The 11,964-nt window shown below is 45.9% G+C and overlaps 1 protein-coding gene across 2 annotated transcripts; it reads left to right on the forward strand.

The window, feature by feature from the left end:
* Positions 1-368: 368 nt before the first annotated feature.
* On the forward strand, positions 369-10,029 carry LOC134945838 (arylamine N-acetyltransferase, pineal gland isozyme NAT-3-like). 2 transcript variants are annotated; one of them, XM_063935354.1, is made up of 2 exons: positions 369-664; positions 8,449-10,029. In XM_063935354.1, exon 2 carries the CDS (start codon positions 8,462-8,464, stop codon positions 9,293-9,295), a length of 834 nt encoding a protein of 277 aa, XP_063791424.1. In that variant the 5' UTR covers positions 369-664; positions 8,449-8,461; the 3' UTR covers positions 9,296-10,029. The 2 variants fall into 2 exon arrangements, with proteins under 2 accessions (XP_063791424.1, XP_063791425.1); XM_063935355.1 differs by lacking the exon at positions 369-664 and adding an exon at positions 705-1,255.
* Positions 10,030-11,964: the final 1,935 nt, after the last annotated feature.

Raw genomic sequence — 11,964 nt, forward strand, 5'->3', positions numbered from 1 at the left:
CCCGTCAGAATCAGATAATATGTGTACGGAGGCAGCACAGGACGCAGAAGCAGTTTGTCAATGTTTCAGAGTTAGACTCTTTTAAAGGAGTCTAACTCTGAAATGTTGACAAACTGCTTCAGCGTCTTGTGCTGATTTTCTATGGTTTACCAGTTTGAGTGCCATCCTGCCTCCGTACATATGTGTGTGTGTGTGTGTGTGTGCAGAGCCGTAACTAAGGGGGGGCTAGGGGGGCATGTGACCTGGGCGCCGGATTGGAGGGGGCGCCGCAATGCTTACACCCCCTCCGAGTCCCGATGCGCACAGGTCCCTTCGTCTGAGCAGCACAAGGCTGCCGTGTGATGAAATTGAAAATAAACTACAGCTCCCAGAAGCCCTTGTGCGGGAGCTGTAGTTTACTTTCAGTTTCTTCTATGTGGGCAGTCGTGTGCTGCCTGTTGTGCCCTAAGAGGGGGCACATGGAACAAGTTACCCCAGCCCCCCCTGCTGCCTTTGATCACCGCAGCAGTGCACTATTGCACTGCTAAACTGGAAAAATAAATTACTGCAGCCTAAGGTCCGAAAAAGGGGCGGAGCTACACGGCACTGTACTCACGGTGACAGGCCAGCCAGCACCATCGAAGAGAGGAGGGGAGAAAAGGAGCAGCACAGCACAGCCTAAATAGTGAGTGTGACACAGTGAAGGGGCACTGTATGTGTGTGCAACTACTACATGTTTGTGTATATGAATGTGTTGTGCATGTGTGTGACTGTATGTGAATAGGTGTGTTACTACATATCTGTATGCGTGCTTGTGTGTCACTATGTATGTATGTATGTATGTATGTATACAGGTGTGTGACTGTATGTATGGGAGTGAATGTATGCGTGCGTGTATGTGTTTAGATGTGACAGTATGTATGTGTGTGATTTTACATATGTATCAATGTATGGGGTATTATTTCCTTTTTCATTTCATCTGTAGCCCAAATGTCTAACTATGGGGGTCATTCCGAGTTGATCGCACATAGCAACTTTTTGCAGCCCGTGCGATCAACTAGACGCCGCCTATGGGGAAGTGTATTATAGCATAGCAGGGCTGTGATCACTTGTGCAGCCTGGTATGCTAAAAAAGTTTTGTGTAAATCAAGACTAGCCCTGCAGTTACTCACCCTGTGCGATGGATCCAGCGATGAAGGTCCCGGAATTGACATCAGACATCCGCCCCCAAAACGCCTGGACACACCTGCGTTCGGATCTCCACTTCCGGAAAACGGTGAGTTGACGCCCCAAAACGCCTTCCTCCTGGCAATCTTCTTGCAGTTGCCGCTGAGACCGCTTTCTTCGTACGTGGCGTCACTGCTTGGAGACTGCCGTCACCGGGCAATGACGCGCCTGCACAATGCGGCCGCCGCACACGCACAGTTCCGACCCGTTCGCACCGCTGCAATGAACCGCAGCGTACGAACGAGTCGGAATGACCCCCTGAGTCCAGCTAAATGTCTAGAAAAGAAGCTATATAGCAGCTACCAGCCCTTTGCTCTCATGGAGTATATATGGGTTGGGGTTACGTGGCCGGTGCACGGTCAGCATACCGACACCAGGATCCCGGCCGCCAGAATGCCGTCAGGGGGTGAGTGTAAAAAAGCCCCTTGTGGGCTTCGCTGCGCTGGCCACAGATTCTATTCCTGCTCTATGGGTGTCGTGGACACCCATGAGTGGAAATAGCCCGTTAGCTGGTATTGGCTGATAGCATTGTCAGCCTTCTCACAGAGTTACACGTGGTGGTGGGTTGGTTGACTGTGCGTGTGTGTGTGTAGGGGGGGCGCCGGATTACTGTTTTGCCCCGGGTGACAAAAATCCTAGTTTCGGCCCTGGTGTGTGTGTATATATATATATATATATATATATATATAGATAAACGATATTGGTGGCACTCAGCGACGAAAAATCAGACGACAACCAACCTGGTTAACAGTCAACGTTTCGGGGACTGCTCCCCTTTATCAAGACACAACCAGCACCTCTGAAAATAACATACATAAATACTGACAATAAACTTACCAAACACCAATCCCGCCATTGTCCGCGCCCCCCGGACGCCCGACGATGACGTCATGCGCGCAACTGCGAGCACGTGGTCCCCGTCAGCCGTGCGTGGCGCGCGGTCCCGCAGTGTCGTGTACATCGGTTGCCTAGCAACCATCCCCTGGCGCCGTGATTGGTTCTCACTTCAGCACTGTCAGACTGGCGTTGCTAGGCAACCGATGTACACGACACTGCGGGACCGCGCGCCACGCACGGCTGACGGGGACCACGTGCTCGCAGTTGCGCGCATGACGTCATCGTCGGGCGTCCGGGGGGGCGCGGACAATGGCGGGATTGGTGTTTGGTAAGTTTATTGTCAGTATTTATGTATGTTATTTTCAGAGGTGCTGGTTGTGTCTTGATAAAGGGGAGCAGTCCCCGAAACGTTGACTGTTAACCAGGTTGGTTGTCGTCTGATTTTTCGTCGCTGAGTGCCACCAATATCGTTTATCCATATGCTCCACGGAGAGGTTGTGCACCAGACTTTCACCAATACAGATAAGCGTGAGTGCCGGACATGTCTTGTTTTTTATATATATATATATATATATATATATTACACATACCTGCGCATATACATAAACACCCACCCACGGAAACCACCCTCGCTAAATCCTGCGTTTGTCCCTGAAACTTTCAACATAAAAAAAACTATTTTTTTTCCTTTTTCCACCTGCGTTTGTGGATTCACCAGCGGAAGTAGCTCGTCTTGTTGTTCGACGCATCCTGTCAGTAGGCATGTTTGGCTCAATGTTATGTGTGGCTGATGTTAAATTGTGACATCAGAAACCTTTATGCAAAAAATGCGACTAAGTGTAAGTTTTTTTGCAAAAAATGCAGAATTTTAAATCTCAATGCAAAATTTGCAAATTTCACTTTTTTTTGTAACATTGAATTAGTGTTGCAGATTCTCCGTTTGGGGCATGCTTTCGCAATTTTGTGATTGGTCACAGTTTTTGCAAATTTGTACTTTTTATGCTCCTTACTGAATTAGCCCGACAGAGCACACCTCAGTGTGTGAGAGGCACAGAGTGTATGTCTGAGAGTGTGAGAGGCACAGAGAGTGTATCAGTGACTGTGAGAGGCACAAAGGGTACTTATTGTTATTATTATTAGACTAAAGGATCACCGATTATATTTATTAAACTAAAGGTGGTTCAGATTATTATTCTACTATTAGTGATTCCATTGATATTATTATCATTATAACTAAACTAAAATAGGTGATGAGGCTAAAACACGTTAACCATAAAGACTTCATTTTGTATAGGTTTTGTCTTGATTCATAAGCACTATGCTTTCAATTAACAGAAATGTATTTGTAGCCAACAGTATGTTTATTATATGGTAAGAATCAGTAGCTTGTTAAAAAATGATGACCTGACAGGGAAGAGACTCCCTACATGTATATGTAGCTTGTTAGGCTAAGGAATTCACACCTGCAGTTTTATAGTTGCTAGATAGTATTTTTTGGCAAGATTCCCAGATATTGGGAAGATGCCCAGAAAAGGACCTTCAAGTGTTTTGAAGGAAATAGAACAATTATAAATTTAATAACATCTTAATAATTGTTGTAAGTTTTGTATTTAATAGCTAAAAGATGTATAATGCTATATAATAAGTTTCAACCCAATAGGCAGTTATGTGATTCTACGTTTCATAATTTGGTATTGATTAGAATGTTCATTGCTATAATCAATGAACATAGCCAGCTAGTATATGTAATTTCCTTAAATGAATTAAGAGCAATATGATTTCTCCAGCTGCAGTCACAAGGACATTTAGTTAACTCCCAGGCTAAGATAAAACTTTAATTGCGTGATGAGAACATTAAAGGAGTATGTTTTGGAATGTCCTGGTGACAATGGAAAGAAGGCTTTCAAGATTAATGCCCAGATGGCGATAAGAAAAAGGCCTTCTCATTAAATTAATAAGCAAAAACAGTGATAAGAATATATTCAGGAATGCTATAATTGGTTTTAATTAAATAATTGTTTATCTTTGCACACAGTGTACTTTGATTGGCTAACACACTGCCATACCTTTATTCCTTTGTTCATTTGTGTATAAATAAAGGCTCCTAGAGCAACGAGTCAGATCAGAAATGACCTGCTGAGCTTCTACATATCTCCTGTATGTTGTCTCATTATTCCTGGTCTCCAGCCAGCTGCTAAGTACAGAACCACTGACTGATGTTCGAAGGTATTTGATGTTCAGACCAAGAGGTGGTCCTTGAACCCTAACATAGGTCAGGTTTATTAGACTAGATGGGTCACAGTACGGTGTCTGGGAATGCATTACATGCTGTTATGGCACGGTCACACCCCTCCTGCTAATGACCACACCTACTCATTGGTTGGACATATTGCTACAATGGGCCCGGCAACTGTATTTTTCTGGTGGGTAGGGATGGGTATCAGTGAGTTAACCATCGATGGTCACCAACAATGCACTTTAACCCAGATGATATAGGTGAGGCCCATGTAATGTATATGTCACTGGCCTCCTCAACAAGATAAGTGAGCCCGTGCTTGCATTGACTGATAGGGTTTGCTGGGACATGTAGTTCTACTGTATAGCTGGAATAATAAAGGTTACCAACAGTAAGGGTACTTTTCATAAAGCAGTGAAAAGTTTGGAGAAGTGAGCCCGTGGAGAAGTTGTACAGGGAGGGGTCCTGGGGTGCACACTGGTAATGAGAGGTGCGACCCTGCGGAGACCTTTCAGTAGTACTGCATACAAAGAAAAAGGTTGCAGGTGCACAATTCAAACATTACCAATTTATTAATAATAATCATTGCAATAAAATTTTGCATTTTGAGCGAGGTTCTTCGCATAGTTATGGCCAAAAGTAACGGCTTGCCCACCGCGTCCAGGTGACCTCATTAGTCGGGCAAGTCCCTAACCTTTTGGGGGGTACAAATCTAGGGTGCGGGACCCCCCAAAAATGAAGCAGCTGAGTGACCCCAGGGCAACACAAAAGTGAAAAAATATATAGTGAAAAAGTGAAAATAGGTTAGTGAGAGGCTGCTGAAAACAGCAGGGGTAAATTAGTGAGAGGTAATGAAGGGAGAGATAAAGTAGTGAGAGGTAAAGTAGTGAAAAGTGAAGGTAGGAAATGAATTACATTGGAGAAGTTGCCCATGGCAACCAATCAGCTGCTCCGTACAGTTGTATGGTATGCAAATTATAAATGTTACGTCAATGCTGATTGGTTGCCATGGGCAACTTCTCCACTGGCTCACTTCACTGTTTTCACTGCTTCCTGAATAGACCCCTTAGTGTTTGTTACACGTTTAGGGAATGTTTGAACTGGATATTAGATTTACAAGTTAGTACATAACATCTTCATTATATCATTGAATCTCCACAGTCCCCTTTTTGATTGGGGGAAGAATAATTATAAATACTGTATACAGCGGCCACTGCCCTATACTCTGGGATTACACCTATCGCTCAGTGAGTTTGGTCATAGAGGTTATTTTAAACTGAAAGCGACTCTCTGACTCAGCCTACTGTATATGGGGGTCATTCAGAGTTGATCGCTTGCTGCCGATTTTCGCAGCACAGCGATCAGGTAAAAAAATGGCAAAACTGCGCATGCACCGCAATGCACATGCGCGTCGTACGGGTAAAAGAGCATCATTGTTTTGCACTGGTTCTAGCGACGATTCCATTCGCACAGCCGATCGCAAGGAGATTGACAGGAAGAGGGCGTTCATGGGTGTCTGGCAGTGTTTGGAAAAATGCAGGCGTGGCAGGGCGTTTGCAGGGCGGGTATCTGACGTCAATTTCGGGACCTCCGTCGCTGGAATCATTGCACAGAATTATACCCCTTTCACACTGCCAATGCCGGATCCCACCCAGGAACTGGAAACGGGTCCTTCCCGGGTGGGATCCGGCATTGGTCGCTGCTGCAGGCTTCCCCGACCCGGCAATATGCCGGGCGGGTTGCCATAGCAGCGGGGGGCGGAGGTGGAGGCGGCGCTGGGAGATGAGATCATCTCTGCGCCGCCTCTCCCTGCTGTAGTAAACGGGTCCCGGGACGCATCGACCCGGGAGTCCATTTACGCAGCCACTGACCCAGTATTCAACCCGGGTATAACACTGCTTTATTCCGGGTTGAATTGCCGGGTCAGGCGACCCGCGATTTCGGCTATGCCCCTTTCACACCCAATATGCCGGGTCGATACTGGGTTATTTGTGCAGTGTGAAGGGGGTATAAGTAACTGCAGGGCTGGTCTTGCAGCTCCCCCGTGGGCAGCGACTAGGCGTTTGGAAGGTGAGTTTAGATCATTGTCTACCACTATAGAGACACCCCACTTACAGAGACTGTCCATACAAACGCTCAGTGGAACATGGACTGTACAGAGAGAACCTTACTACTCCATATTCTGCCAGTAACACCAGCACAAGCTCATATAATGATTATTCAGCCAGAGAGTATTACAGAGTTTCAGCCACATAATATTCACTGCAGCTCAACTCTGGGACTGATTCATCTTTGGAAGTAAAGCAAATAAAGCAAGTAACTGTGTATCTGGAACACACCACGCTGCACTGCCAGGGGAGCAAATACATGTATATTGGCCCTCATTCCAAGTTGTTCACTCAGTAATTTTCTTTGCATCGCAGCGATTTTCCGCTAACTGCGCATACGCAATGTTCGCACTGCGACTGCGCCAAGTGAATTTGCTAAGCAGTTAGGTATTTTACTCACGGCATTACAAGGTTTTTTCTTCGTTCTGGTGATCGTAATGTGATTGACAGGAAGTGGGTGTTTCTGGGCGGAAACTGGACGTTTTATGGGTGTGTGTGAAAAAACGCTGCCGTTTCTGGGAAAAATGCGGGAGTGTCTGAATAAACGGGGGAGTGTCTGGGCGAACGCTGGGTGTGTTTGTGACGTCAAACCAGGAACGAAACTGACTGAACTGATCGCAGTTGCCGAGTAAGTCTCGAGCTACTCAGAAACTGCTAAGAAGTGTCTATTCGCAATTCTGCTAATCTTTCGTTCGCAATTTTACTATGCTAAGATTCACTCCCAGTAGGCGGCGGCTTAGCGTGTGCAATGCTGCTAAAAGCGGCTAGCGAGCGAACAACTCGGAATGACCACCATTGTTTCTGTGCAGGGTAAATACCGGCTGCTTTTGCATGTAGCCCACTGATGTTAGCAAGCTTTATTTTTACACTGCAGTATAGATTTCAGTTTGAACACCCCCCGCCCAAATCTAACTCTCTCTGCACATGTTACATCTGCCTCACACAAAGCGCAGCATGGTTTTGCCCAGTTGCTTGCTTTTTTGCTTTACTTACAAACATGAATCAGTTCCAATGTCACAAATATTTCACTTTCATTTGTCATGACTGTAGCTCATCCTCAGATTACTTGTGTCCTTAGGTGGGATGTACTAAAGGATAAACTGCGGTAGGAACCCCAAAAATACAGTTTTCTGGATTTTTACCGTATCCCTATATTTACCAGGCTCCAGAATGTGACGCACTGTGGGACTTGGAGCCAGTGGGTAACACCATCTTTGGGTGGCATTACCCAATAGAAGCCTATAAGCTTCTTTTTCACAATTTCCACTGAGAGGGATCCGATCGGAACTCTCCCAGCACCCCCCCCCCCCCCGCAGCCGCTGCGTTACTCTACGCATGCACTCCCGGGCGACTCTTGGTGAGTCTTATCGGGAGAGCTGTCTTTTATGTAAGTACATAAGCAATTAATCTGTCTGTGGTAAGTGGTGTGATGTACTGCATAGCGGATGTAATGCTTAGTACATCCCGCCCCCTTGAAAGCTGAAACATCAATTGTTTAGGGGCAAGTCTGCTCATTATCAGGTCAGAGGCCCGATATTATAATTTCTTATATCCGCTATTCATGGCATTAAGAAATTCTATACAGGACCACCGGCATGTATCACCGGACACATGCAGGCACTAAAAGAATTAGTACATATAAAAGTAAAGTGATTGCATAATCCAAAATATATACAAAGGCACCACTAATTACTAAGCCACGTGTGGCCAAGTACTTATCTGACTTCAATAAGAACACATCAAGTCCAAAGTCGCTCAGGCTGATTTATGTAGGCAGATCAAAGGTTACATACAAGAGAACAAGTTATATACTGTACACTAGATATCATACTGTATAAATATACAGGAGTCAGGACTTCTTAATAACTGAATGTTCTCTAGGTCAGGGGTCTTCCTTTATCTGCTGCTGGTGTAACTATGTCCGTTCCTTCTGGATCCCACCAATAGATAATAATAATAACATAATAATACAAGTAATAAATAATAATAATGCTTTAAGTATGGATGGAAATGCTTTACTTCATTCACTGAATTAATTTGACTTTAACAATTATATTTCAGGGCATCCCTAGAAATGGATTTGAACCTCTATCTCCAGCGGATTGGAATCACCAAATTGACACCATGTTCCTCCACACCGTCCCTTTCAGCGCTACGGGAGCTACATCGCCGCCACCTGTTCTCTGTACCGTTTGAGAGCCTCAGTATACACATTGGGGAGAAGATTATCCTGGACACCCTCTGGATTTATCAGAAAATTGTTCTGCGAAGACGAGGGGGCTTTTGTTTTGAGAATAACGGCCTGTTCTTGTGGGTGTTACAAGAGCTGGGGTACCAGCCGCGGGTGCTATCGGCCAAAGTAAGGAACCCATTCACTTTTGTTTTTGGAACTCAGTTTGACCACATGATACTGAGTGTGGAGTTAGAGGGCAGGCGGTGGCTTTGTGACGTTGGCTTTGGAGATGGAATACTGGATCCATTTCCTCTGGAGGCAGGATGGGAAGAGGAGCAGGACAGTGGTGTGTTTCGGTTACGGGTGGAAGCGGAAGAGTGGTGCTTAGAAAGTAAGGAGGACAATGACCAGTGGAGGAGCCTGTACAAGTTCACCCTTGAAGAGAGGAGATTTGAGGACTTCAGGGAGATGTGTGACTATCTCCAGACCTCACCAAGTTCTCTCTTTGTTTGCAAATCTCTCTGCTCCCTACTTCTACCAGATGGCAGACTGACCTACATCGGACGCAAGCTGATCAGCACAGAGTATACCAAGGGCGGTGGGAGTGTGAAGACCACCGAAGAACTCAGCGATGAGGAGATCCCTGACCTGCTCAGAGAAAAGTTTGGCATTGTGCTGAATGCAACATTTGTTCCGAAGGATGAGATGTTGGCCCCAAATCCTGATGGACAGTGAGGCCTCAGTTGATATATGGCATTTACACAGCTATGTGTATTATATAAATATTAAAATGAAGGAAATACATAGAATTACGCATCTTAAACAAACATTTCACAGCTTGATTAGACACACAGCGGCCACATTGGGCTTTCTGAAATAAATGTGGATCTTTGCCACCCCTATAAACCAGCCTGTAAAAGTAGCCATCACCGCTGTAAGATGGCATGTGAACAAGCCCTATCCTTGGTGCAAAAGAAGTGTGTGAAATCGCGCGGCTCTCTAAGTAGCCGGCAATTCCACCTACACACTCACCATCATGCCACCGTGGTGCTCGTAGTTATTATTATTGGGCCTGATTCAGAGTAACGCAATAATCCAGTGTTAGTGGGTCTACGCATGCACAAGACTTGTTCTATACATGGCCAGAAAAGGTGCTGTGAGATCGCTCCAGCAAAACTAATGAATCTTACTATCCGATATTCTAATGTGTTTTCCACCGATGAGTGTCTGCTGAAGAAATCACACACAGGTGATGGAGAAACGCATCCAGACCAGTTCCTTGGATTAACACCTTTCCATGTACAATCATTACACCTCATCCCCTTACCTGCAGAACAGACTGTCACAAACGTCAACTTCAACCACTTTAAACATTAATATCTCCATTTTTGTTTTTTTTTAAATAGATTTTCTTTTTTTAATTGAAATATGATATTGCATAATTATCAAATAAAATACAAGAAAACCTCTGGCGCTGACTATAGTATATGTAGATATGACTTTGCATAGACACCACAAATGTGTATAACTAGTGCCCTGTATGAACAAAACCTTGTGAAAGGTACACAATGCGTCTGTGTGTCTGTGAGAGGCACAGAGGGTCTGCCAGTGTTTGTGAGAGGCACAGAGGATGCGTCAGTGTCTGTGAGAGGCACAGACAGTGCGTCAGTGTGTTTGATAGGCACAGAGTGGCATCAGTGTGTGCGAGAGGCACAGAGTGTGTGTCTACGTGTGTGAGAGGCACAGAGTGACGTCAGTGTGTGTGAGAGGCACAGAGTAGCATCGGTTTGTGCGAGAGGCACAGAGTGCGTCAGTGTGTGTGAGAGGCACAGAGGGTGCGTCAGTGTGAGAGGCACATAGTATGTTTCAGTGTGTGTGCGAGGCACAGAGTGCCGTCAGTGTGTGTGTGTGAGGCACAGAGGGTGCGTCAGTGCGTGGAAAGGCAGAGAGTGCATGTCAGCGTGTGTGAGAGGCACACAGTATGCATCAGTGTGAGGCACAGAGTGCGCGTTAGTGTGAGTGAGAGGCACAGTGTGTGTTCGTGTAGAGACACAGACTACGTGTCACTGTATGTGAGAGACACAGAGTGTGTGTCTGTGTGTGTGAGAGGCACAGAGTGTTCATCAGGAACTGGACTGCGGGTGCTCCTTCCAGCACTTGCAGGGGGCGTGCAAATGGTGGAAGGTGCAAGCTCTTCCCGTCCAGTGTTGGGAAGGTCAGGCATCGCAACCGACGCAATTGGACTCTTCTTGGGGATTTGTGATTTAGAAGAACGCACAGTTCTTTGCTGTGCTTTTGCCAGCTTAAGTCTTTTCTTTTTTCTAGCGAGAGGATGAGTGCTTCCATCCTCATGTGAAGCTGAACCACTAGCCATGAACATAGGCCAGGCCCCCAGCTGTTCCTTGCCACTCCGTGTCGTAAATGGCACATTGGCAAGTTTACGCTTCTCTTCAGACGATTTTGAATTAGATTTTTGGGTCATTTTACTGAGCTTTATTTTTTTGGATTTTACATGCTCTCTACTATGACATTGGGCATCGGCCTTGGCAGACGACGTTGATGGCGTTCATCGTCTCAGCCATGACTAGTGGCAGCAGCTTCAGCACGAGGTGGAAGTCGATCTTGAGCTTTCCCTATTCTACCCTCCACATTTTTGTTCTCCATTTTTTAATGTGTGGAATTATATGCCAGTATCAATAGCAATGGCCTACCACTATATATACTACGCACAACTGAAATGCACCACAGGTATGGATGGATAGTATACTTGACGACACAGAGGTAGGTAGAGCAGTGGTCTACTGTACCGTACTGCTATATATTATATACTAGAGATGAGCGGGTTCGATTCCTCGGAAACCGAACCCCCCCGAACTTCACCCATTTTACACGGGTCCGAGACATACTCGGATTCTCCCGTATGGCTCGGTTAACCCGAGCGCGCCCGAACGTCATCATCCTGCTGTCGGATTCTCGCGAGATTCGGATTCTATATAAGGAGCCGCGCGTCGCCGCCATTTTTCACTTGTGCATTGGAAATGATAGTGAGAGGACGTGGCTGGGACCAGCAGTATTATAGGAGGAGTACAGTGCAGAGTTTTGCTGACCAGTGACCACCAGTATTATACGATGTCTGCCTGAAAAACACTCCATATCTGTGCTCAGTGTGCTGCATATATCTGTGCTCACACTGCTTTATTGTGGGGACTGGGGACCAGCAGTATTATATAGGAGGAGTCCAGTGCAGAGTTTTGCTGACCAGTGACCACCAGTATACGTTGTAGGCCTGAAAAACGCTCCATATCTGTGCTCAGTGTGCTGCATATATCTGTGCTCACACTGCTTTATTGTGGGGACTGGGGACCAGCAGTATTATATAGGAGGAGCACAGTGCAGAGTTTTGC

This window comes from Pseudophryne corroboree, chromosome 7, assembly GCF_028390025.1.
Source record: "Pseudophryne corroboree isolate aPseCor3 chromosome 7, aPseCor3.hap2, whole genome shotgun sequence".
NCBI lineage: Eukaryota > Metazoa > Chordata > Amphibia > Anura > Myobatrachidae > Pseudophryne > Pseudophryne corroboree.

Coding starts and splice junctions, on each gene's coding strand:
- LOC134945838 (XM_063935354.1), top strand. CDS start 8,462: ATGGATTTGAACCTCTATCTCCAGCGGATTGGAATCACCAAATTGACA.